We start from the raw sequence: 27,841 nt of genomic DNA, 5'->3' as shown, positions 1-27,841 counted from the left end.
TAGAAATTGTAGCAAAATGTCACTACTGTCTATTAGGGAGGAAGTAAAAATTATTTACCAGGAAAGCAAAGCAAATGAGGACCATTTACTGAAAGAGAAAACAGTTCTATATCTCTTAATAGTTGAGGTCATCTTATATTAAGCCACATTATTATAATTTGCACCATCATGAGGTTTATCTACTTCAGAGGCTCATTTGCTAAAAGGATTATGTGAATTATCATCAATATGTTACTTTAGTAAGTAGTTCTTCCTACATGTTTAGAGCTTTTAGTGGAAAGAGATATTACATAGAGAATATAAAACAGCACCTCATAAACATTCATTGTTTAATTTAAGCTGGTTTCTTGAATATCTTAAGCACTTGGATTGCTGAACTCATCAGGGAATGCTTTAGTTGGTAGCTATATTTCATTGCCTGTATCAAAATTTTATACTATAATTACTTGCTAACTTTTAGGAAACATGTAATTAATATGCATACATTTTAAGATTCAAAGATAATTTTTTTCACATTTAATGTTTCTGAAATTGAGATAGTTTTATAACTCTGATCAACATCATCTATATAAAGATTTTTAAAATCAGTGATCTGTCTTTCAGGAAAATACATACAACCATGTTAATTTCAGTATGGTCAGAGCAAAAATTGAAAAACAATCCGATACCCATCAATATAAAAGAAAGTGGTTAAATAAATTATAGTAAATCCATACCATGAAATTCTATCATGCATGGTACTATCAAAAAGGTAGCCAAAATGAGTTAAGTGTGATGTTTTCTAAGGTTAAATGAGCAAGGTTAACAAATATCCACAATTTCTACTTAAATACTTAGAGTACAATTTTTGTAGCTGGATGACAGTGTCCTATATTATGTAATAAAAATATGCTGATCAAAGAATGTTGAAGGTATGTTTGTCAGTGTTTCCACTCCACCCTTAGCTTTCACCCTTAGCTTGCACCACAGGTAGGGTTTCCCTCTGCTCTCTTGACTCACCTATATTGGTGGAGTGCTGTTTTTTCACTCATGCAAAACTCCTCATCGAGGCAGAAGCTAGGTTGTCCCTGGTCCAGCCTCGATTTTGGACATGCCCTAAATGCCTGAACCTCAAGTTTGTGCTTTGCCTTGTTTCAGTGGGGTTCTTGGGAAGAAATGAAGTTCCTGCTCCTCTCTTTTTGGCAAACTGTTTTATTTCTATCCCTCTCTCTGGTGGCAGTCAATCTTAAGGTAGGCCATAGGACAGGATGGTTTGCTGTTCCTCCTTCAGTGGGTTTTTTCTTCTGTAACAGATAACCTTTGTCACAGATTGGAGGGCATGAGAGTTTCCTGCCTCAATCCCAGAGGCAAAACTGCTTTTGCTTTGGATAGCAGAAGGGTCAGTGGAGGTGGGAGGGCAAGTATTCCTTCTTCTTTCTCAGGGACAGTCTACCACGACCAACTGCTTTCTTCCCTTAAGCAAAGATCTGGTAAATGGGTATAGATTCCCCTTGTTTCTTAGGCTTCTAAGGTTTCTAAACTGTTAAGCTTCCCTTGGCCTTTAAGAATTCATTAAAATTTCAAGTGTTTCTATCTTCCTTTATGACTGCTCTTTCTTCCTTCTGTGCTCTTTGAAAAGTAAAATGGTTTGTGTGTCCCATCCTTTTTCTGAGGGGCTTGTTGTCCTTTAGAATCAATTTGCCTAGTTTCTTTACAATAACCACAGCTATAGAAATGTAGTTCTCTGATGAAAAAAGTATTTTTTCATATTATCCAGCTTTGTTGTTGTTGTTATTATTGGAGTGGGGGTTACATTTTATTTGGCTTTCTATATTCTGGGTAGAAGCAAAATTCCCAGTACCATTCATTTTTAATGGAGTTGTCTTTTCCGCTCTGCACCCAAGCAGTACCTATTCTGGTTTTGAAGCACAAGAATAAGAGCCCACCACTCCCCACTGTCTTTCCTATCTCCTAGGATTCCTGTGGGTTTTTTTTGTTTGTTTGTTTGTTTGTTTGTTTTTACATTTATTATCATGAAGCAGTGTAGAGTCAAACTCAGGCTTCAGGTCAGTGGTTCTTAATTCTTCTTTCCCTGGTCTACCAGGCCAGCACTATTGGAGCAGCACAAAATCTTGTTGAAGAACTAAATTGTTTTTGGCAACACAATGTCTGATCCATAGGAGAGAAGACAGTGCCATCTCTCCTGGAAAGTCACCCTCCACATATACATGGCCTAAAGAGCTTATATATCAGCCTAAGAAAAGAAAACCAATAAGAAGTTGCATTTTCATTAAAAAAAGAAAGCCACGTTTCATATCCTACTACTCTTCGCTTACATTCTTTCTCTTCAATAAAGTTTTTATACCTGAAAAAATAATCCTCTGGTTCTCGTGCCCTCATTTAAGGTGGAAAATAATAATCTTTTCTGTTCTTGAGTTGGGATAGAGTTTCTAGGACAATAATTTCTATGTGTAAAACACTTCACTTAAGGACATTCATTTGGACATTGATTTCTGATCTTTGTGCCTCCAAATCTTTTACTGTGGTGAAACTGTTTGTTTTTTTTTTTTCTTTTTTGGTTTGTTTTGTTTTGTTTTTAATGTCTTCTGCTCTCTCCTGGTCCTTCAACAATTTTCAGGTTGTTTCTAGTGAGACTTTTCAGTTGGAAAGCCACCACAATAAAGTAAGTCTGGGGAAACTGGGGACAGACAGTTCCACTTTTTTCCATGCTTCCTAATGAGTATTATTTAATAAATAAGTACTGGCATTCTTTGACTGCCATTAAAATTACTCTGGTGCTCTTTGTCTGTGTTAGCAGTTATCAAAATCTAGTTTAAGCTTTTTTTTTTCCTTCCGCACGTGGAAGAAAAGACGGAAAACAGCTTGGAAGTTCTCAACCGTCAACCCCCTGCGAGGACGTTTGCCTCCTGCCCTAGGAGAAACGTTCGCTCTGGAGGCTTGGGCTGCAAGAGCCCCTTGTGGCCACCGAGTCCTCCGACGTCCTCGCCAGGCTGGCCTTTGGGTTGGCCCAGGCAGGACGGGCTGCCGAGAGCACTCGAGCCGCGTCTCCAGGAGCCGCCCAGGGTGAGCCATGTTCGAAGGCGTCGCCCGGCACCCTTGGGGCCAGGATGAAGCCTCAAGGGAAGTAGAGCCGCGGGAGGCGGCGCGGGCCCGGCCTCCTAAGGACAGGAGAGCCAGGGGAACCCCGAAGTCCTCGAAGCCCGGGAAAAAATACCGGTATCTGAGACTACTTCCAGAGGCCTTGATAAGGTTCGGCGGTTTCCGAAAAAGGAAAAAAGCCAAGCCCTCAGTTTCCAAGAAGCCGGGAGAAGTGGATGACAGTTTGGAGCAGCCCTGTGGTTTGGGCTGCTTAGTCAGCCCCTGCTGTGAGTGTTGCAATAACATTCGCTGCTTCATGATTTTCTACTGCATCCTGCTCATATGTCAAGGTGAGCCTGAAGGAGGCGGTTTGTTGTGGCGAGGGCAGCTGGGGCCGCACTGGCAGAGGCGGGAGAGGGAGTATGGCGGACGCCCTGGGGTGGCCCAGCCTGAGGCCGCTTTCTGACTTCTTAAGGCGTTGTCGGATCAAAGTTTAGCCACCCAATGGGTTTACCTTGCCCGCTGCCTAGACAGAGCAGATTTATCAAGAAAGGGGAATTGCCATGGAGAAAGAATAAGGCACGCAGAGCCGGCTGTGCGGGAGACCAGAGTTTTTTTATTGCTCAGATCAGTCTCTTCAGCATTCTGGGATGGGATCAGTGTTTTTAAAGATAATTTGGCGGGCAGGGGCTGGGGAACTGGGGAGTGCTGATTGGTCAGGTTGGTCAGGGAATCATAGTGTTGTCGAAGTCAGGTTTTCTTGCCATCTTCTGTTCCTGGGCGGGATGGCAGAACTAGTTGACCCAGATTACTTGTCTAGGTGGTGTCAGCTCATCCATCCAGTGCAGGGTCTGCAAAATATCTCAAGCACCGATCTTAGGTTTTACAATAATGATGTTTTCCCCCAGGAGCAATTTGCGGAGGTTCAGACTCTTGGCGCCAGAGGCTGCATGACCCCTAACCTTAATTTCTAATCTTGTAGATAATTTGTTAGTCCTGCAAAGGCAGATTAGTCCCCAGGCAAGAAGGGGATCTTTTCAGAAAAGGGCTATTATCAATTTTGTTTCAGAGTCAAACTGTGAAATGAATTCCTTCCCAAAGTTAGTTCGGCCTAAGCCCAGGAATGAACAAGGAGTTTAAAGGTTAGAAGCAAGAAGGAGTGGATTAGGTTCAATCTCTTTCAGTCATAATTTCCTCGTTTATAATTTTTGCAAAGGTGGTTTCAAAAACAGGTTAACCGGCTGGCACAAGCTTGGGTGCCTCACCTCCTCCAGTACCTGATTGGCACAGTCCATCCTACACATTGTGGGTGATGAGGGCCTGGCTTACAGACAGCCGGCTGCAGAGAGGGTATTGTTGAGTCATTTATCATTGTTTGGTCACTAACTCTGAGTTCTGGGTTGAATCACCTGGAGTTTAAAATAAAGTTGAAAACGGTGTCTATGATCATTAAATGGTTTCTGATCCTGCTCACAAATTTGCGACATTCTGGCTCAGCCACTCTCTATTGGATCTTTTTTCCTCATCTACGAATTTATACAAGAGAACCTAAACTTGAGGTTGTTATTTTTGCCCACATATTTTGAAGAAGGTGAATTTGAACACCTTTAGACCTGGCATGCTTCTCTACTTGACCACAGCCCTCACCTCCCCTATTACATCAAGATTCTTTACTAGCCTTTTTTCAATGATGGCATTGGAATTTGACAAACCTGTTCTCTTTTTTGCTCTAAGATACTAGGTCTAAATAAGTGCAATCAAAAGGCTGTATGTGGTAAGACCCATATTAGAAAAACAAATAAATAGTCATCGAGTTTGTCTTGAGATTATCAAAGAAGTTTCTTAGAAGAACAAGCATTTGAACTATGCCTTTATAGTTAGGTACAGTTTTGAAAGCCAGAATAAAGTTGAAGAGTATTTGTTGAATAGGGAAGCGAGTTAATGAATCGTGTTTTGTTTTAGAAAGGCTTGTTTCACAATGGTGAATGACAAGTTTGGCCATGAAACCATGAAAATGGTTTCATCTAGGCACCATAAGGGGGTAATTATATTTATATTATCAATCATGTCTCCTTAGTGACTGAGGTATAGAAGACACTCAATAAATATGTATTCGATGCATAAATGAATTTTAAAAGGAAGGAAAAGACAGATTATGCCTAGATTATGAAGGCCTTTAAATACCAGACATAATTCTGAAAGGATATAAAAGGTACTTACTTCCCACTATGTTGGGTCATGAGTAAGGTGCTTTGCAAGTATTATCTAATTTAGTGTAATCCCCTTATTAGGTGGGTAATGAGGAGCCATTGAAAATTTCCGAACAAGTGATGGACAGTATATGGTTTTTAGCTATGTATCTTAACTGACTTCATACAGGTAGTTAGCTCAGTTTGGGTATAATACTGAGTCTTCCATTCATAAAAATGGTATATCTCTTCATTTTTCTATTTGTCAATTGATCTATTTATTATTTTTAGTTACATTGTGAATAATTTTAAAATCATTTCAAACATAAAGAAGGGATGCAAAGGCAGTACAAACAATACCTGCTTCCTGTGAGTCAGGAAGAATCTGCTTCCAGATTCTTCATCTGTTAACATTTTACCGCATTTGTTCCTTCACCTTCTCTTTCCCTATACATGCCCAAATTTTTCAGAGATGGTGCACCATTACTGCTAACTACTCCAGTGTGCAACTTCCCAAAGTGAGACACTCTCTTACATAACCATCATTCCTCACAGGCAGGAATATCAGTACAATACTACCATCCAGTTATGGTATGGGACTGGTGGTCCCATCCAGATGTTGCCAGCTGTCTCAATATTGTCTCCTTTTCATTTGGGGCCAAAATTCTATACAGGAACATATGTTGCATTAAGTTGTCATATTTTACAAGTCTTCTTTAATCTGGAACACTTCCTCATACTTTTTTCTTGTTTCTTATGTCCTTGAAAGTCTTAAAGAGTATGGTTTTTTTGTAGTGCAGGATGAGCTTCAATCTGGGTCTGTTTGATGTTTCCTTATGACCAGACTCAGGCCTTTTTTCCCTCCCTCCCTCTCTTCTTCTCCCTCTCCCTCCATCCTTCCTTCTGATTTATTTAGATATAATTTACATACAATAAAATTCACTTTTCAAAGTGTGTTATTCAATGAGTTTTAGTAAATATATACAGACATGAAACCACCAATGCAATCAATTTTATTTTTTATTATTTATTTATTTAATTAATTTTGAGACTGTCTCTGCTGAGTCTTGCTCTTGTCGCCCAGGCTGTAGTGCAATGATGTGATCTCGGCTCACTGCAACCTCCGCCTCACTGGTACAAGTGATTCTCCTGCCTCAGCCTCCCAAGTAGTTGGGATTACAGGCGCCCACCACAATGCCTGGCTAATTTTTTTGTATTTTTAGTAGAGATGGGGTTTCACCGTGTTGGCCAGGCTGGTCTCAAACTCCTGACTTCGGGTGATCTGCCCACCTCGGCCTCCCAAAGTGCTGGAATTACAGGCATAAGCCACCGTGCCCAGCCAATGCAATCAGTTTTAGAAACTTTCCATCACACTAAAAGTTTCTTCATGCCCCTTTGCAGTCACTTCCTGCTCCTACCTCCTACCTTAGGTGACTTTGACCTACTTTCTCTCATTAGAGTCTTACATTTCCTAGAATTTAATATACATGAAATCATACAGTTTGTAGTTTTTTTGTTTCTGGCTTCTTTTAATAGCTTGGTGGTTTTGAGATTCATTCATGTTGTTGTGTGTGTTAACAGTTTGTTCTTTTTTATTGTGAATAGTATCATTGAATGGAATTTTATCCACTATATCCACTCAGTAGTTGATGGACATTTGGGTTGTTTCTATATTTTTTTGACTACTATAAATAATGCTGTTAAGAGGAATTGCATATACATATTTGTGTGGACGTACGTTTTTGTTTCTGTTGGATAGATAACTAGAAATATAATTGCTGGGCTGTATAAGTATTTAAGTGCACCTGCTAGAAACTGCCAAATTACAAAGTGGCTGTACCATTTGCGATCCTGCCAGTCAGCAATATATGGGTTCCATTTCCACATTCTTATTAATAGTTGGTATTGCCGGTTCTTAAAATTTTAGCTATTCCAGTGATTGTATAATGGGATCTCATTGTGATTTTAATTTGCATTTCCCCAATGACCAATTGTCTCAAACATCTGTTTATATGCTTTTTATCTATTTGTATATCTTTGTTTGTGAAATGCCCTTTAATAAATTGGGTTGTTTCTCTTATTACTGAGTGTTCTTTATGTAATATGGATGCAAGCCTTTTGTTGAATAAATATTTACTAATATTTTCTCCCAATCCGTGGCTTGCTTCTTAATATTTTTTGTGTCTTTTTGATGAAAAAAGGATTCAACTTTCAACTTTGATGAAGTATAATTTATTAATGTTTTAAATGATTCATTCTTTTTGGCTTCTATCATAGAAACTATTGCCTAACTCAATGTCTGAAGGTTTTCTACTTTGCTTTTTTTCTGGAAGTGTTATGGTTTAGCTCTCATGTTTAGGTCTCTGATCCATTTTGAATGAATTGTTTTAGTGTATGGAAAGGATCAAGTTTAAAATTTTTTTCATATAGAAAAAAATGCTTTATTCCAGTATAGTTTATTGAAAACAGTGCCCTTTAATCCATTAAATTATCTTGATACTTTTGTGGAAGTTCTGATCTCTTTCTGAGTCTATTTCGAGCCTTTCTATTCAGTTCTATTTTCTTTTTTTTTTTTTAGTTGTTTATATTTTTATTGGGTACAGAGTAGGTATATATATTTATGGAGTATATGAGATGTTTGATACAGGCATGCAGTGTGAAATAAGCACATCATGGAAAATTGTTTATAATTTTTAAGAGGATTTGGTCTAGGGTTCCAGATTAGATCATGACTCCAGTGTTACATGTATAATTGATATATTTTTGTGTTTTACATTATAATCCCAAGTTAAAATTTTACTGTTTATAATCAGCATTAGAACATTTAAGAAAACCTAATACTTTACTTGTTCATAAGTTAACTCAATTTACAAGAATAACCTAAATAGTTAAGGTGTGTTTCTTAGTCAGACACTGAAATATTAATCAAAAGCCAACATTTACCTGGAAATAGATGGGGCTAGGGAAGTGAAAGGAAAAGCCTTTATGCATCAGGCATTGAAATTCTGTACTAATTCCTATAAAGAAATTAAAAAGTGATGCAAAACAAAATGAAAACCTAACTTTAAAATATCTCTACTTTCTCCTCAGCCCAGCAGCCTCCACTTTCTGTTCCAGTTGTGCTTTTTGGATCTTTTTTCTTTCTTTCAATCAACAGGTACATTAATCGATGTACAACATTGCCACAGTTGTGGCTGGAACACAAATATAAATACATAGATTTTTCTATATACATACATATATAGAAGCCTATGTATTGATTAATTGACCTAGTTGAGGAGAAAAGACATGAAGTACTAATAAAAAATGAAAATAAAAATGCAAGAGAGAATCTGATGAAGTGCAGGCATATGATAAGACAAGCTCTGTAGGAGGTCAGAGGTGGAGGCAGATTTCGGAGGCACTACACAGTTGGGGCTTTGAAACACTGATAATAATCAGAAGGGTTGAATCATAAGGACAGATATACATTCCAGGCCAGAAAAATAGAGGGAGTAAAAACACTGATGTAGAAATGCATTCAACATATTCAGAGACTAATGAATATATCTGTCTGAAAACTGCAAAGGATTTGTAGAACAGGTATAAAAAAAGGATAGAAAAGTAGGTGAAGGAAGATGCTAGCCATTGCATCTAGCATATTGCACCTTCTCAATCTATTCTACCTATGTCTTTGTTAAAGGGATAGCTCTCACCGACCTTGTTTGCATAGGGTGACCCAAACCTGCCCTTCTCCCTTTCTCCACCTCCCTCACCTGATTGGATCAGGAGTGGACACCTCAAAAGAGTGAATGAATCAGATTATCTGCTTCAGAAACTTGGAACGGGAACATTGTGAGACTGAGCCACTTATCTCTGGGAAGCAAAACAGCAAGAACATGGAACCAAAGTCAGTGCTGTGGCAAATTAAAGGCATGTGTAAACTGTAGTTATTATGGGAAAGCAGAAGGAAGTGTCCTGCAGAGGAAATCTAAATGAAATGGGAAATGGAGCCAAACATACAGAGAAATACATGGTAGAACGTCTAAACGGGTAGTCTCTGGGACTAAGCCACCAGGAATCAATCCCAGCTCTTCCTTTAACAAGAAAGGTAATATTGGGAAAGTTACTAAACTTCCATGTACAATAGAAGATAAAATATAAACAGTAATTACCTTTGCATTGTTTTGAGAACTAAATGTTATAATGTGTAGAAAGCATTTAGAACTATGCCAGGCTCCTGGTAAGCAATGTTGCATCTTATTATCATTAAACCATCACTTTCCAGTTCAGCCTATATTGCTTACGTGGAGTGCTTGTGGTCTTAAAAATTAATTCTCCCCTCCAAACAAATCTTGTTTGTTTGTTGAGCTAGTTTGATAATTCCTATTTGCCTTACAACAAAATACTTTCTAACCTGAATGACTTAAAAAATAAACTTGGATCAGACTAGAAAGACCTTGAGTATTAAAGAAGTTTGAATCCAGAATACTGAAATTTTCTTCTTTGATACCTTTTTTCCTCAATCAACCCATTTCCCAGAATTTATCCAAGTACACTGAATCTCCCACTTACCCCAAACTTCCAATTTGGTGAAATATGATAAAATAGAGAATATTTACTTTTAAAAATTTCATCAATTCCTTTTATTAATACATGTTTGCTCTTGAAAAATGCAGTTTAAATTTGAGAATTTTGGTAAGCTTTTCCTGTAATTTTCAATGTGCTTAAAAATAGAAGAACTTATACACGGTACACACTCAGCCTTTTCTATGGGATCATTGTCAAACCCCCACTATTCAAGAAACCCAGTATAAATTATCATTTCTAAAAACCTCTAAGAAACTCAAGTTTTCTGAAGTGGTCTGTTCAGAGATTTGTGCATTTTTCAGTGATCTGTAACAATGTATTTTTCATCCCACCATCTACTGCAGGTAGGTTCACAGGTGGGACCTGAAGAGCATTTGGGGATTTTACCATGCGATTTTAAATTATTTTATTAAAACAATCAATTTTCACTAGCTGTGAAAAGATATTCCACTGTAAGTAGATATGTTTTGCAGTTATTTTGGAGGGAAAACTTTTCAAGACTAAATTAGTTTTTGAAACCAATCTTAGGTTTTCTTTTTTTTTTAATTTTCTTTTTTTTATTATTATTATACTTTAAGTTTTAGGGTACATGTGCACAACGTGCAGGTTTGTTACATATGTATACATGTGCCATGTTGGTGTGCTGCACCCCTTAACTCGTCATTTAGCATTAGGTGTATCTCCTAATGCTATCCCTCCCCCCTCCCCCCCACCCCACAACAGTCCCTGGTGTGTGATGTTCCCCTTCCTGTGTCCATGTGTTCTCATTGTTCAATTCCCACCTATGAGTGAGAACATGTGTTGTTTGGTTTTTGTCCTTACCATAGTTTCCTGAGAATGATGGTTTCTAGTTTCATCCGTGTCCCTACAAAGGACATGAACTCATCATTGTTTATAGCTGCATAGTATTCCGTGGTGTATATGTGCCACATTTTCTTAATCCAGTCTATCATTGTTGGACATTTAGGTTGGTTCCAAGTCTTTGCTATTGTGAATAGTGCCGCTATAAACATATGTGTGCATGTGTATTTATAGCAGCATGATTTATAATCCTTTGGGTATATACCCAATAATGGGATGGCTGGGTCAAATGGTATTTCTAGTTCTAGATCCCTGAGGAATCGCCACACTGACTTCCACAATGGCTGAACTAGTTTACAGTCCCACCAACGGTGGAAAAGTGTTGCTATTTCTCCACATCCCCTCTAGCACCTGTAGTTTCCTGACTTTTTAATGATCGCTATTCTAACTGGTGTGAGATGGTATCTCATTGTGGTTTTGATTTGCATTTCTCTGATGGCCAGTGATGATGAGCATTTTTTCATGTGTCTGTTGGCTGCATAAATGTCTTCTTTTGAGAAGCGTCTGTTCATACCCTTTGCCCACTTTTTGATGGGGTTGTTTGTTTTTTTCTTGTAAATTTGTTGGAGTTCATTGTAGATTCTAGATATTAGCCCTTTGTCAGATGAGTAGGTTGCAAAAATTTTCTCCCACTCTGTAGGTTGCCTGTTCACTCTGATGGTATTTTCTTTTGCTGTGCAGAAGCTCTTTGGTTTAATTAGATCCCATTTGTCAATTTTGGCTTTTGTTGCCATTGCTTTTGTTGTTTTAGACATGAAGTCCTTGCCCATGCCTATGTCCTGAATGGTATTGCCTAGGTTTTCTTCTAGGGTTTTTATGGTTTCAGGTCTAACATGTAAGTCTTTAATCCATCTCGAATTAATTTTTGTATAAGGTGTAAGGAAGGGATCCAGTTTCAGCTTTCTACATATGGCTAGCCAGTTTTCCCAGGACCATTTATTAAATAGGGAATTGTTTCCCCATTTCTTGTTTTTGTCAGGTTTGTCAAAGATCAGATGGTTGTAGATATGCGGCATTATTTCTGAGGGCTCTGTTCTGTTCCATTGGTCTATATCTCTGTTTTGGTACCAGTACCATGCTGTTTTGGTTACTGTAGCCTTGTAGTATAGTTTGAAGTCAGGTAGCGTGATGCCTCCAGCTTTGTTCTTTTGGCTTAGGATTGACTTGGCGATGTGGGCTCTTTTTTGGTTCCATATGAACCTTTTCCAATTCTGTGAAGAAAGTCATTGGTAGCTTGATGGGGATGGCATTGAATCTGTAAATTACCTTGGGCAGTATGGCCATTTTCACAATATTGATTCTTCCTACCCATGAGAATGGAATGTTCTTCCATTTGTTTGTATCCTCTTTTATTTCACTGAGCGGTGGTTTGTGGTTCTCCTTGAAGAGGTCCTTCACATCCCTTGAAAGTTGAATTCCTAGGTATTTTATTATCTTTGAAGCAATTGTGAGTGGGAGTTCATTCATGATTTGGCTGTTTGTCTGCTATTGGTGTATAAGAATGCTTGTGATTTCTGCACATTGATTTTGTATCCTGAGACTGCTGAAGTTGCTCATCAGCTTAAGGAGATTTTGGGCTGAGAAGATGGAGTTTTCTAGATATACAATCATGTCATCTGCAAACAGGGACAATTTGACTTCCTCTTTTCCTGACTGAATACCTTTTATTTCCTTCTCCTGCCTGATTGCCCTGGCCAGAACTTCCAACACTATGTTGAATAGGAGTGGTGAGAGAGGGCATCCCTGTCTTGTGCCTGTTTTCAAAGGGAATGCTTCCAGTTTTTGCCCATTCAGTATGATAATGGCTGTGGGTTTGTCATAGATAGCTCTTATTATTTTGAGATACGTCCCATCAATACCTAATTTATTGAGAGTTTTTAGCATGAAGGGTTGTTGAATTTTGTCAAAGGCCTTTTCTGCATCTATTGAGATAATCATGTGGTTTTTGTCTTTGGTTCTGTTTATATGCTGGATTACATTTATTGATTTGCGTATGTTGAACCAGCCTTGCATCTCAGGGATGAAGCCCACTTGATCATGGTGGATAAGCTTTTTGATGTGCTGCTGGATTCGGTTTGCCAGTATTTTATTGAGGATTTTTGCATCAATGTTCATCAAGGATATTGGTCTAAAATTCTCTTGTTTGGTTGTGTCTCTGCCTGGCTTTGGTATCAGGATGATGCTGGCCTCATAAAATGAGTTAGGGAGGATTCCCTCTTTTTCTATTGATTAGAATAGTTTCAGAAGGAATGGTACCAGCTCCTCTTTGTACCTCTGGTAGAATTCAGCTGTGAATCCATCTGGCCCTGGACTTTTTTTGGTTGGTAAGCTATTGATTATTGCCTCAATTTCAGAGCCCATTATTCGTCTATTCAGGGATTCAACTTCTTCCTGGTTTAGTCTTGGGAGGGTGTATGTGTTGAGGAATTTATCCATTTCTTCTAGATTTTCTAGTTTATTTGTGTAGAGGTGTTTATAGTATTCTCTGATGGTAGTTTGTATTTCTGTGGGATCGGTGGTGATATCCCCTTTATCATTTTTTATTGTGTCTATTTGATTATTTTCTCTTTTCTTCTTTATTAGTCTTCCTAGCAGTCTATCAATTTTGCTGATCTTTTCAAAAAACCAGCTCCTGGATTCATTAATTTTTTGAAGGGTTTTTTGTGTCTGTATTTCCTTCAGTTCTGCTCTGATCTTAGTTATTTCTTGCCTTCTGCTAGCTTTTGAATGTGTTTGCTCTTGCTTTTCTAGTTCTTTTAATTGTGATGTTAGGGTGTCAATTTTGGATCTTTCCTGCTTTCTCTTGTGGGCATTTAGTGCTATAAATTTCCTTCTACACACTGCTTTGAGTGTGTCCCAGAGATTCTGGTATGTTGTGTCTTCGTTCTCCTTGGTTTCAAAGAACATCTTTATTTCTGCCTTCATTTCATTATTTACCCAGTAGTCATTCAGGAGCAGGTTGTTCAGTTTCCATGTAGTTGAGCGGTTTTGAGTGAGTTTCTTAATCCTGAGTTCTAGTTTGATTGCACTGTGGTCTGAGAGACAGTTTGTTATAATTTCTGTTCTTTTACATTTGCTGAGGAGTGCTTTACTTCCAACTATGTGGTCAGTTTTGGAGTAGGTGTGGTGTGGTGCTGAAAAGAATGTATATTCTTTTGATTTGGGGTGGAGAGTTCCGTAGATGTCTATTAGGTCTGCTTGGTGCAGAGCTGAGTTCAATTCCTGGGTATCCTTGTTAACTTTCTGTCTGGTTGATCTGTCTAATGTTGACAGTGGGGTGTTAAAGTCTCCCATTATTATTGTGTGGGAGTCTAAGTCTCTTTGTAGGTCACTAAGGACTTGCTTTATGAATCTGGGTGCTCCTGTATTAGGTGCCTATACATTTAGGATAGTTAGCTCTTCTTGTTGAATTGATCCCTTTACCATTATGTAATGGCCTTCTTTGTCTCTTTTGATCTTTGTTGGTTTAAAGTCTGTTTTTTCTGAGATTAGGATTGCAACCCCTGCCTTTTTTTGTTTACCAGTTGCTTGGTAGATCTTCCTCCGTCCCTTTATTTTGAGCCTATGTGTGTCTCTGCACATGAGATGGGTTTCCTGAATACAGCACACTGATGGGTCTTGAGTTTTATCCAATTTGCCAGTCTGTGTCTTTTAATTGGAGCATTTAGCCCATTTACATTTAAAGTTAATACTGTTATGTGTGAATCTGATCCTTTCATTATGATGTTAGCTGGTTATTTTGCTCGTCAGTTGATGCAGTTTCTTCCTAGCCTTGATGGTCTTTACAATTTGGCATGTTTTTGCAGTGGCTGGTACCGGTTGTTCTTTTCCATGTTTAGTGCTTCCTTCAGGAGCTCTTTTAGGGCAGGCCTGGTGGTGACAAAATCTCTCAGCATTTGCTTGTCTGTAAAGTAGTTTATTTCTCCTTCACTTATGAAGCTTAGTTTGGCTGGATATGAAATTCTGGGTTGAAAATTCTTTTCTTTAAGAATATTGAATATTGGTTCCCACTCTCTTCTGGCTTGTAGAGTTTCTGCCGAGAGATCCGCTGTTAGTCTGATGGGCTTCCCTTTGTGGGTAACCCGACCTTTCTCTCTGGCTGCCCTTAAGATTTTTTCCTTTATTTCAACTTTGGTGAATCTGACAATTATGTGTCTTGGAGTTGCTCTTCTCAAGGAGTATCTTTGTGGCGTTCTCTGTATTTCCTGAATCTGAATGTTGGCCTGCCTTGCTAGATTGGGGAAGTTCTCCTGGATAATATCCTGCAGAGTGTTTTCCAACTTGGTTCCATTCTCCCCGTCACTTTCAGGTACACCAATCAGACGTAGATTTGGTCTTTTCACATAGTCCCATATTTCTTGGAGGCTTTGTTTGTTTCTTTTTATTCTTTTTCCTCTAAACTTCTCTTCTCGCTTCATTTCATTCATTTCATCTTCCATCACTGATACCCTTTCTTCTTCCAGTTGATCACATGTGCTCCTGAGGCTTCTGCATTCTTCACGTAGCTCTCATGCCTTGGTTTTCAGCTCCATCAGGTCCTTTGATTTCTCTGCACTGGTTATTCTAGTTATCCATTTGTGTAATTTTTTTTCAAAGCTTTTAACTTCTTTGCCATTGGTTTGAATCTCCTCCTGTATCTTCAGTTCTATTTTCCTAATACATCTACACTTATGCAAATATTATATTGCATTGGTTACTGTAGCTTTATTATATGCATTAAAATCAGGTATCCTTTCTACTTCATTCTTTTTAAAAATTGTTTTGGCTCTTCTAGATCTTTGCTTTTCCATATAAATTTTAGAATAAACTTGTCAATTTCTATAAAAAAGTTACTAAGATTTTGTTGAGTCTATAAATTTGGAGAATATTGACCTCTTAATGATATTAAGTGTCCTCATGACTGAACATGCTGGATATATCATCTACATTTACATCTTCTATCCTGAATTTTTGTTCAATTAACCTATTAAGTTACAGAAGTCATTTTTTGCAGACTCCTTAAGAATTTTTAGTATACATGATTATATCATCTGTGAATAAGGACAGTTTTACTTCTTCCCAATCTGGATGCTTTTTGTTATGGTTTGTTACTTTATTCCACTGGCTAGGCTCCCTGGTACAATGGTCAATAGGAATTAGGAAAAGCAATGTTCATTGATATTTTTCTGATTTTTAGATAGAAAAAATTCAGCCTTTCACAGTTAAATATGTTAACTGTAGGTTTTATTTTTTAAGATGCCTTTTATCAGTTTAAGGATATCTCTTATTAGTTTGCTGAGAATTTTTTGTCATTAATTGGTGTTGAATTTTATCACGTGCTTTTTCCTGCCTCTATTGAGATGTTCATAAGGAAAAATTTGTTCTATTAATATGATATATTGCATTTTTTAATATTTGGATATTTGACAAAACTTGCATTCCTAGGATAAGCCCTTTTTATTGGATTATTGTCTTTCTGCATATTGCTGGACTTAATTTGCCAAAATTTCGTTAAAAATTTTTGTTTCTGTGAGAGTATTGTTCTATAGTTTTCTTAGAGTGTTTTGGTCTGTCTTTAGTAACAGGTAATAGTAGTTTCACTAAATTAATTAGGATGTTTTTCCCTTCTTATCTTTCCTCCTCATTTTTTCTGAAAGAGTTTGTGCAGCATTATGTACCCTTTGTGTAACATTTTTTTTTAATACACTTTATGTTCTAGGGTACATGTGCACAATGCACAAAGCTGTCAGACAGGGACATTTAAGTCTGCAGAGGTTTCTGCTGCCTTTTGTTCAGCTATGCCCTGCCCCCAGAGGTGGAGTCTACAGAGGCAGGCAGGCCTCCTTGAGCAGTAGTGGGCTCCACCCAGTTCGGGCTTCCCAGCTGTTTTGTTTACCTACTCAAGCTTCAGCAATGGCAGGCACCCCTTCCCCAGCCTCGCTGCTGCCTTGCAGTTTGATCTCAGACTGCTGTGCTAGCAATGAGGGAGGCTTCGTGGGCATGGGACCCTCTGAGCCAGGTGCAGGATATAATCTTCTGGTGTGCCCTTTGCTAAGACCATTGGAAAAGTGCAGTATTAGGGTGGGAGTGACCTGATTTTCCAGGTGCCGTCTGTCACCCCTTCCCTTTGCTAGGAAAGGGAATTCCCTGACCCCTTGCGCTTCCCAGGTGAGGCAATGCCTCCCCTGCTTCAGCTCACACTCGGTGGGCTGCACCCACTATCCTGCCCCAACTGTCCGACGAGCCCCAGTGAGATGAACCCAGTACCTGAGTTGGAAATGCAGAAATCACCCGTCTTCTGTGTTGCTCAGGCTGGGAGCTGTAGACTGGAGCTGTTCCTATTCAGCCATCTTGGAAGTGCCCCCATCGAGTATTTTCTTGACCCTATCCAGTCTATTGAGGTCATCAAAGACATTTTTTTTTCATTTCTGCTGCAGTGTTTCTGATTTCTCACATTTAATTTTGATTCTTTCTTAGAGTTTCCATCTCTCTCCTTACATTATTTATCTGTTGTTGCATATTGTCCATTCTTTCCAATAGAGTCCTGATATGGTTTGGATTTGTGTCCCTGCCCAAATCTTATGTTGAATTGTCATCCCCAATGTTGGAGGAGGGTCCTGGTGGGAAGTGATTGGATCACGGGGCAGACTTCCCCCTTGCTGTTTTGTGATAGTGAGTGCTCATGAGATCTGGTTGTTTAAAAGTGTATAGCACCTCCCCGTTCACTCTCTTCCTCCTTCTCTGGCCATGTAAGATGTGACTGCTTTCGCTTCACTTTCCACAATGATTGTAAGCTTCCTGAGGCCTCCCCAGCCATGCTTTCTGTACAGCCTGCAGAACTGTTGAGAGGTGACAGCATGCTGGCAGTCCTCACAGCCCTCGCTCGCTCTCAGCGCCTCCTCGGCCTTGGCGCCCACTCTGGCCAGGCTTCAGGAGCCCTCCAGCCTGCCGCAGCTCGGTGGGAGCCCCTTTCTTGGCTGGCCAAGACCGGAGCTGGCTCCCTCAGCTTGCAGGGAGGTGTGGAGGGAAAGGCGCGAGTTCCGGGTGGGCGTGGGCTCAGCGCCCCGCACTCCCAGCGGCCGTCGGCCTGCAAGCCCCAGGCAGTGAGGGACTTAGCACCTGGGCCAGCAGCTGCTGTGCTCAATTTCTCGCTGGGCCTTAGCTGCCTCCCTGTGGGGCAGGGCTCGGGACCTGCAGCCTGCCATGCCTGAGCCTCCCCCCCACCTCTGTGGGCTCCTCTGCGGCCCAAGCCTCCCCGAAGAGCGCCGCTCCCTGCTCCACTGCACCCAGTCCCATCGACCACTCAAGGGCTGAGGAGTGCAGGTGCACTGTGTGGGACCGGCAGGCAGCTCCACCTGCGGCCCAGGTGCAGGATCCACTGGGTGAAGCCAGCTGGGCTCCTGAGTCTGGTGGGGATTTGGAGAACCTTTATGTCTAGCTAAGGGATTGTAAATACACCAATCAGCACTCTGTGTCTAGCTCAAGGTTTGTAAACACACCAATCAGCACCCTAGGTCTAGCTCAGGGTTTGTGAATGCACCAATGGACACTCTGTATCTAGCTACTCTACTCAGGTGGGGACTTGGAGAACCTTTGTGTCCACACTCTGTATCTAGCTAATCTAGTGGGGACATGAAGAACCTTTGTGTCTAGCTCAGGGATTGTAAATGCACCAATCAGTGCCCTGTCAAAACAGACCACTTGGCTCTTTGTAAAACGGACCAATCAGCAGGATGTGGGTGGGGCCAGATAAGAGAATAAAAGTAGGCTACCGGAGCCCCCTGTGGCAACCTGCTGGGGTCCCTTTCCGCACTGTGGAAGCTTTGTTCTTTCGCTCTGCAATAAATCCTGCTGCTGCTCACTCTTTGGGTCCACACTGCCTTTATGAGCTGTAACACTCACCGCGAAAGTCTACAGCTTCACTCCTGAAGCCGGTGAGACCACAAACCCACCGGGAGGAACGAAGAATTCCAGACACACCGCCTTAAGAGCTGTAACACTCACAGCAAAGGTCTGCAGCTTCACTCCTGAGCCAGCAAGACCACGAACCCACCAGAAGGAAGAAACTCCAAACACATCCGAACATCAGAACGAACAAACTCCAGACACGCCACCTTTAAGAACTGTAACACTCACCGTGAGGGTCCCGGCTTCATTCTTGAAGTCAGTGAGACCAAGAAACCACCAATTCCGGACACATTGTGAATCAATTAAACCTCCTTTCCTTATAAATTATCCAGTCTCAGGTAGTTCTTTATAGCAATGTGAAAATGGACTAATACATGTCTTTAGCATATTGATCATAGTTATTTTATGTAATTGACGTAAAATAATTGTACATACATATGGGATAAAATGTGGTATTTCAATATATGTTTATATTGTGTAATGATCAAATCAGTATAATTAGCAAATCCTTTGCCTCATATATTTATCATTCCTTTGTGGTGAGAACATTCAAAATGCTCTCATAGCTATTTTGAAGTTTACAGTACATTTTTGTTAATAGGGTGACTCTAATCACCCTACTGTGCAACAGAGCACCGGAATTGATATCTCCTATCTAACTGTAACTTAGTACTCATTGACCAACCTCTGTGCATCCCTCCTTCCACCCTCTCCAGCCTCTGGTAACCATTATTCTACTCTTTACTTCTATAAGATCAACCTTTTTAGATTCTACATATGAGTGAGATCATGCAGTACTTGTCTTTCCATGTCTGGCTTATTTCACTTAACATGATGTTCTTTATCCACGCGGTAGTAAATAACAGGATTTCATTCTTTTTTATGGATGAACAATATTCCATTATGTATATATACCGCATTTTCTTCATTCATCTGTCAATGGACACTTAGGTTGGTCTATATTTTAACTATTATGAATATTGCTTCAATAAACATGGGGATGCAAATATTTCTTTGACATACTGATTTTATTTCATTTGAATATATATCCAGTAGCAGAATTGCCGGATCATTTGGTAGTTCTATTTTTAGTTTTTTGAGGAACCTCCATACTGTTTTTATAATGGTTATTCTTACATAAATTCCCACCAACAGTGTATAAAGACTTCCTTTTCTATACATCCTTGCTAATACATATCTTCTGTCTTTTTGATAACAGCCATTGTAACTGAATATCTTATGATTTTGATTTGCATTTCCCTGATGATTAGTGATGTTGAGCATTAAAAAAATAGATTTGATGATCATTTGTATGTCTTCTTTCGAGAAATGCCTATTCAGGGCTTTTGCCCATTTTTAAATTGGATTATTTGTTTGTTTGTTTGTTTTGCTATTGAATTGTTTGAGTTCCTTGTATATTCTGGATAATACTTTAAATTTCTGGAAATCTCCCTTTTCCATATGATTCTGTTTTAGAGTTTTCCACTGAGGGTAAGGTATACGATGTTTGGAAGGTTGAAGAGAAGGAGAGGAGAGTCATCCTTCTCCAGAGATGTTTGCAAGCAAATCCTTGCAGGTCTGAGGTTGCATGTATCCTGCTGAGCACTTAAAAACCACCCACTTTGCTCCTGCAGGCTGATGCAGCTCTTGGGAACTATTGCAGAAACTCTTGAGCATTGCATCAATTTCTTGATGACTTTTTGAAGAAAATAAAGGGGAGAAATAGCAGTGGGGCATACCCCTAACAAAAGGGACTCTAACTTTTATGCTTCTATACTTTCTATGCTTCTGTCTCCCCTGGCCTACTGGCTGTAACTTCCTGACTTTTTATGTGACTTCCTCAATATTCTCTCTCTCAGTTCTCCCAATATTTGAATGTAAGCCCTAATTCTTAAATCCTCATTTTATAGAATTTTTAGAGTGGGTCTTCTTTTGTATTTGAACAAAAAATGATCAATTTTTTGATAGATGAAATTATTCCTTAAAATGGGAAATCTGGAATTTTTTTACTGATGTGACTAAATTTGAAGACAGTACTGACCTTGTTGCCAGTGAAAATATGGAACACTGATATCTCTAGGATGCAGTAACAACATTATTGCTTAAATTAAATTGACTGAAGTGTCAAGTGTCTGTTAGGCAAGGATTACCTGTTTGGGTTTTCTTCTTCTCCTGAATCTTGTCCCCATAATTTCTCATTGTTTAGTTAGCTTTTTATGCCTTCAAACAGATCTAAAAGTATTTTTTAACTTTCATATTCCCAGCAGAATGAGTGAATTGAGTTATTTAGTCTACTATTAATGGAAGTGTAATCAATAGGTCAGGGAACTATATCAAAGAGAGTTGTTCAAGTGTATCTTAACATGTTACTTTTTAAAATAGAATATTTGGAAACTCATGTGAAAAATATAACAAAACATTAACACTTGATAAATCTAGGAGAATTGTATATTGCTATTTTCTGTGATTTTACTGATTTTTGCTCACCTGATATATAACAGTTTGAAAATATTGAGATTTGTTTTGGTTTGTTTCTCTTTATGTTTTCTTTATTTTCTCATTTTATTTATTTAACCCTATGTCAGTTAATACTTAATATAATGATAGTTATTGTATTGGAATTATACTCTTTATCATTATAAAATTTTCCCTTGCTTTGTTTAATTAATTGCCTTATTGTAGGGGAACATATTTACTACTTAACTGGTTGACTATATGCTTTAATTTACCTGAAACAGTTCCCGTTTATGCCTGCTATCCCATTTTTCATTGCAATTTCCTCCCTTTATGCTAAGTATTATTATTAATAGTTTATTTAAACAAGCTGGGATGGATTTAGTTGGCCCTAACTTTGTGCTTTTAGATTCTGCCTTGGTCTTGTTTTACAGTGGTTAAAAAATTTGTGTGCTGAACACAATTCTTACTTTGACACAGAGTTAGTTCTAAAAGACAACCAGCAATAACCTGTCTTTCTTTCTAGACCTTGTCCACATGTAGTGTTAATGAAAATTCCTTTCAGGGACAGTGTGATGTGCATTTCTTGAAAAATGAAGTAATTTTGGATCTAGTTTCTAAAATTAACTCCACCCAATTTTGAGTGATTGGGCAAGTATTTGATGTGGCTGGTTCTGCCACCCACTTGGTATATTAACCAGATTTGTGATGGTCCATGCTGCGACTTGCAAGATACATGAAGTCACCAGGCTACCTGTTGGTAGGGTCAGTGGGAAGCATTAGACATAATAGATTAGCTTTACTTAAAGTATCTGTAAGAAACAGTGGCCGAAGAGTAAAGTCACAGAGTGCATAATAGTCTAAGCACACTTTGTACTACGGTATTTTCATTTATCATATAGTGCATATCACCATCATTTTATGATTTTATTATTTGGTAATGCTTTTTTACTTTCTAGTATACCTTTTTTGGCACCATGACATCAAAAATGGCATGTGCTATTCTTAAGCAAATTGATGAAGACTTGTACATTGTTTACATTTACTATTTATCAAAGGCCATAGTGATATTACTGACCACATAAAAATCCAAAGACATAAATCTGCTGAAGTTAATGGTGATTTTAGAAGGCTATGGCTGAAAAAGATAACTTAACACATGCAGCTGCAAAAGGCTTATTTACAAAACATCTCGTGAAGTATGATTTTTTCATTTAGATTTAACTGTTTAATTTTACTGATTTTCAATTCAAATTTTTATATTCACATATGAAAATTAAAATAATAGCTGTAAATGAATTCACCCCATTAGCAGAAGGACAGTTTTTCAAATTGTTAAATAATGCCAGCTTTATATCAGTGCCATCGGGAACTTCAAATAGAAAATAAATTAACTCAAATAATAATTTGTTTTTTGTGAAATTAAAGGAAAATTTTGGAAGTTCATTCTGTTGAAGATAAACACCTGATATTAATGTGAATACTGTATTTTTAAATTTTCATTTTTGAAGATACAATTATTTATTTCTGTAACAATGACATTTACACGCATTTTTGTGTAGAGAATCATAGTAAAGACAATGTACTTATGGTACTAGGAAAGCAGTGAAGCAGAAATGTGCTTAGAATTGGTACACAAACAATTCATAATTGTATCCTAACAAAATATAATATTTAACATCAACATTTACAAACATTTATTCATGTTCAAGTTTTTATGTATTAATACTTCATCTTATTGGTATACATTGCCTTTCTTTGCCTCCTGGAAACAATAGACTTTACAAATGTTGGACTTTTTTTCATTATTTTATAAATTAACCTCAGTTGATTTATGATTTTGAACTGTTTTATAAATACTCTAATTTACAGTTGTACTTTTATTTAAAAGTGGCTGAAAATCTTCCATTAAAGTATTCAATGAATGAATCACCATACTTCTAAAATATTAGAAGCTTTTGTTGAATTTTAATTATTGAAAACAAAGCTTAAAAATGGGAAGATACTAAAATGCATCCCTCCAAAACTAAGAGAAGAACTAAACAAACTATGAGAGCTTGAGTAGCATACAAGAATTATTTTAGAAATCCTTTAATTGTGCTTTGTACAAGTTTTTATTTTGGGAAAGAATCTTTGGATAGTTCCTTTATTCTAACTAGGCAAATTTATACTTTGTAAATTGAATTGAATGAACTTAAGTAGACCTATAGCTTTACATAGCTAAATTTGGTGAAACAAAGTAATCATAAATAGAGACAACTTATTTGAAGGGTTTTGTCTTGTAAAATATTTTTCAAAGAAATATTCTCTGAATGAAATATTTTGGTTGAAATAGTTTAATATGAAAATATAATTGAGAACATCCTTCGTTTAACAGTGCTTGTTTTGAGCTTACTAGACACTTACATACTTGTAGAGAGTTTTTATCAATTAAAATATCATTTTCTACAGTGGCAAGTCAATAGAGGTTGTAATCACTTCAAATTTATTAACTATGTATTGGAATTCCCTAAGACCAGAGTCAGGCTAAATGATTCCCTAGGACCTCACAGGACTTAAAATAAGCTCATGGTTATCCATAAGGTTTATTACAGTGAAAGGATACAGATTAAAATCAGCTGAGGGAAAAGGCACATGGGATGAAGTCTGGAAAAAAACATGTGCAAGTTTTCATGTGTCCTCTCCCGGTGGAATCACATGGACATGCTTATTTCTCCTAACACGTGTGATAACACATACAAAGTGTTACTAATCAGTGAAGCTTACGTGAACCTTCATGGTCAGGGTTTTTCTGTCAGTCATGTAGGCATGCAACACCTCTGTGACTAACCTCAGGTACTCAGACTCCACACCCACACCCCATGACAAGAAAGATCTCCACCATAAATTACATTGTTAGCATAAACTGTGTGATCAAACTGGTACAATATGGCCCAAGGCCTCTGCCATATAAAAGCATTGTTATCGGACAGAATATTCCAAGGGCTTAGAGCTTTTCTCCTTGGAGCCACCGAAGAGCCAGTCCTGAAGTCAGGCCTTTTATTTTATTTTATTTTATTTATTTATTTATTTATTTATTTATTTTTGAGGTGGAGTTTCACTCCTGTTGCCCAGACTGGAATGCAGTGACGCAATCTCAGCTTACCATGACCTCCACCTCCCGGGTTCAAGCGATTCTCCTGCCTCAGTCTCCCGAATAGCTGGGATTACAGGCAGACGCCACCAAGCCTGGCTAATTTTTGTATTTTTAGTAGATATAGGGTTTCACCATGTTGGTCAGGCTGGTTTAGAGCTCCTGACCTCAGGTATCCACCCATCTTGGCCTCCCGAACTGCTGGGATTACAGGTGTAAGCCACTGCACCCAGCCAATAATATGACTTTTGATATAATATTATGTACCAGTCATTGAACCAGGAGAAACAAAACAAAACAAACTAACAAACCCTCAAAGATGGAAATCTGGAATTAGTTGTCTGACATGATTGGGCTTGGAGCCAATGAAAACAGTGATATTTGTGCCTGTGAATTATGGTTCACTAGAAATCCATGGCATGTAGCGACAAAAAGAGTCATTTAAATTATTCCTAGGATAAAGTTCTTATTGAAGGCAAGACATTGAAAGACAAAATAGCTGCTGCAATTGACTCTTGTGGTGGAAACTTTAACTGCATTGAAAAGTTTATAGAAGGAAAATGAAAAGTTTAGGGTATGGTTAGAAAACGTGTGAGCTTCTCTCATAGTTTCGTAAGAAACTCTTATTATTTTTAGCCACATATTTTTGGTCAATACTAACTCTTATTCACAGGCGGCAGAATTGCAACATAAGTTGAACTCAAACTCACCAGATCACTTCTGTGGGAGTTGGGGCATTGATTTCAGAAAAAAGAAACCCTGAGAATTAGGATAAAGGCATCTGGATGAAATTTGGTGAACCTGAGAACCATGAAACGCCAAATCCTGTACCTTCTTTGCCAGTAGGAACAATTATTCCTCTTATATCTGAAGAGAAACAGTTCCTTGCTTGAAGACATTGAATTGGCCTCACCTGAGTTAAAGGAATGCTAATTCCCCTTATAACCGATCCCATACCCCATTGCTGCCAGACTCATAACTCAAATCAGATCCAGCCTTCCCAGAATGATTAACATAAAATCTATTCTATGAGAAAATATTCTATATACCAAAAATTGCTTGCCACTTCAGTAGTAGTTCTAGACACCAATTGGTTTAGATTATATGGAACACTCTCTCTTCCAAAATGAAGGAAAATTGTGTGCTATTGTACCACTCACTATTAAGAAACAGGCACACTTTTTGGTGAGCCTCTGTGATTTTTCAATGGTAGAAGTATGCTATGGTAGCATTATAGACTTAGGGGAGGCCTTGAAAAGTAGAGGACAAAGGAAATCCTCCCCGTGGAAAGAATATTGAGCAGTACATCTGATTGTCCATGTTGCCAAACATTGCCCAGTGATTTGACCATTTGGTAATTAGGAAGGCTGTGTAAGTGGTGAGTCTCTCCATATGAGCAGAGTTATCCTATCTGAATGAATGTTCACCAAAAGAAAGCCATTGCACAAGAGGCTCTCAATAATGAAGTAGATAGATAGATATGAATATTAGCCAGCCTCTTTCCCTAGCCATTCTATCTCTTGTTCAATGGGGTCTTATTTATAGTGACAATTATGTCAAGGATGGAGGTTATATAAGAGGTGAATACACGGCCTTACCTTCACCAGAGCTCGTCTGGTTGTTGCACTGCTGAATGCCTGCCTTGCTATCAGGAAGAGTCAATATAATCTAGGTACTGGCTCCATTCCTTAGTGAAACCAACCAGTTACCTGGAGGCAGGTATTATATAGTTCTGGTTCTGTTATGAAGTGGGCAATAATTTCTCCTCACTAAATTAGACATTTATTTTGGATATGGGCTCTTCTTTTGTCATCATGGTCCTGCTAACACTACCATAACTGGACTTAATGAATGCCATATAAAGCATTATTATCATATTTACCAATACGTTGCTTCTAATTAAGGAACTAATTTTACAGTACAGAAGTGTAGCAGAAGGTTCATGTTCATGTAATTCACTGATTTTACTACATATCTCAATAACCAGAAACTTTTCGTCTTATAGATAATTATGATGTGTTATTGAAGACTTGGATAAGACTCCTGGTAGTAGACAACATTCAACCACTCCCAGTAGTAGACAACACGTTTGTAGTGCTGTCCTATAGGATGGGGTATGTGCTTTGAGAGAACAATCTATGTATGTTATCTGCGATCAAGGGGTAGAAGAGCGAGTTAATAGTAGAAGAAGGAAGTTATGAATATCAACTATAGTCTCATAACCACTTAGAGAAATAAAACTTGTAGCAGCTCTGCATTTCCTCTTACTTGCTTGTCTTTTGGATTCACACACAAATATGTCATATGTACATTTGTGTGTGTATATGTTTATATATGTATATGTTCTGGTTTTTTATTTGCTCTCTTTCTCTCCTTTCCCATTTTATTTTTCTGTTAATACTTTATGGAAGGTAGAGAACCATATAAATTAATCTCTAGGTTATAGAATATGCCTCAATCAGAAGGGGAATTAATAACCCCACCTTAGAGATAAACTCAGTTACTAACAGGACTTATTTCCTACATTGGCCATTATCCTCCTTGGCCACATCTAATGTAACAGTTAAAGAAAATTCTTATCCTGGGTGCAGCAAAGTTTTTATATGTTGTTTCCTGCTGGTATTGGTCTGCTAAAACTAGTTGTGGCTTCAAATCTGGCTCGTGGTTTCTTTGGCAATATGTTTCCCCTCAAAAATTTAGTTAGGGCTGTGACATATTTGTTTAACTATTGATGGTTACCTTTGCAGTTTGGTTTTTAAGTTAAAGAAAATCCATTCAGGTTTGTGATTAAACTGAAGGATTAGCATTACACTGAGATAGATATGCTGATTGATTAGACTATGTATCTCTTTGTTGGGGGAAAGAGTAACAGCATTTCTGTAAAATGATAATTGTGATACATTAGGCAGAAGCATGATAATATTGCTACTTATTTGATATGAAAGTTTAAATATGGGAGGAAGGGTGAAAATGTATACCAAGTAGTCTAAAAGATAAACTCTGCAAGTTATTTGTCTGTTGGCCATGAACTCCGTTACTCACTCCTATTTGCAAGGGGAATGGGATGTCTGAAACCACACTTCCCAGAGTTGCTGGGGCCCAGCTGACTTTGACTTACATGCTGCCAGTGAATCTGTGGCAGCAGATTTGAAAAAGGGCAAAGGGAAGACTCTCTTTTCCTTTCTGTTTCTGGTGGTGGTTTTGGCATCAGGAGCAATGCTGGGTGATTAAAGGCTCCTGGATTTATGCTCAGGAATAAATGTGATGCTATCAGCACTATAGAGCCCATGGGCTCTGGCACCTGCAAGGGCATCAAAATCAGCAGGTGAGCTCCCTGTCATAGGAAGACTGTGGGCTCCTGGCTTCCTGCAAAAAAAAAAAAAAAAAAAAATGTAGTGATTGCAGTTCTAACAGCAGCAGCAGCAGCAATAGTAGCAGAAGCCTATGCCCCGGTAACTTTGGTTGCATAGATATCATGAATTTTGATTAGTAACCATTTGGACTCCAACTAATGTACTACTTTTGTAATCAATCCCTACATCAATTAATTTTGTTTCAAATTCTTAGTGTGATTATGATTACTTTTTTCCTAGTTGGATGTTGAGTGATAGAAATACACATAATATGGTACCATTTATTTCACATTCAAGAACATGAAAAACAATACTTG

General features: G+C 38.3%; 1 protein-coding gene across 5 annotated transcripts in view; it reads left to right on the top strand.

Moving 5' to 3' along the window:
• Positions 1-741: 741 nt before the first annotated feature.
• The window catches only part of SLCO6A1 (solute carrier organic anion transporter family member 6A1), a 149,017-nt gene continuing 121,917 nt past the window's right edge, over positions 742-27,841 (top strand). For all 5 annotated transcript variants that reach the window (XR_008525406.2, XR_008525407.2, XM_009240933.3 and 2 more), the window contains exon 1: positions 742-3,428. Coding sequence is in view for 3 of the 5 variants with exons in the window: in XM_009240933.3 (XP_009239208.1) it covers positions 3,071-3,428 (358 nt within the window). In the remaining 2 variants the exon portion in view is untranslated. The remainder of the gene's footprint in view (positions 3,429-27,841) is intronic.

This window comes from Pongo abelii, chromosome 4, assembly GCF_028885655.2.
Source record: "Pongo abelii isolate AG06213 chromosome 4, NHGRI_mPonAbe1-v2.0_pri, whole genome shotgun sequence".
Taxonomy (NCBI): domain Eukaryota; kingdom Metazoa; phylum Chordata; class Mammalia; order Primates; family Hominidae; genus Pongo; species Pongo abelii.
Note: the sequence above shows the minus strand (reverse complement) of the source record. Positions and strands in the feature narration are given on the sequence as shown.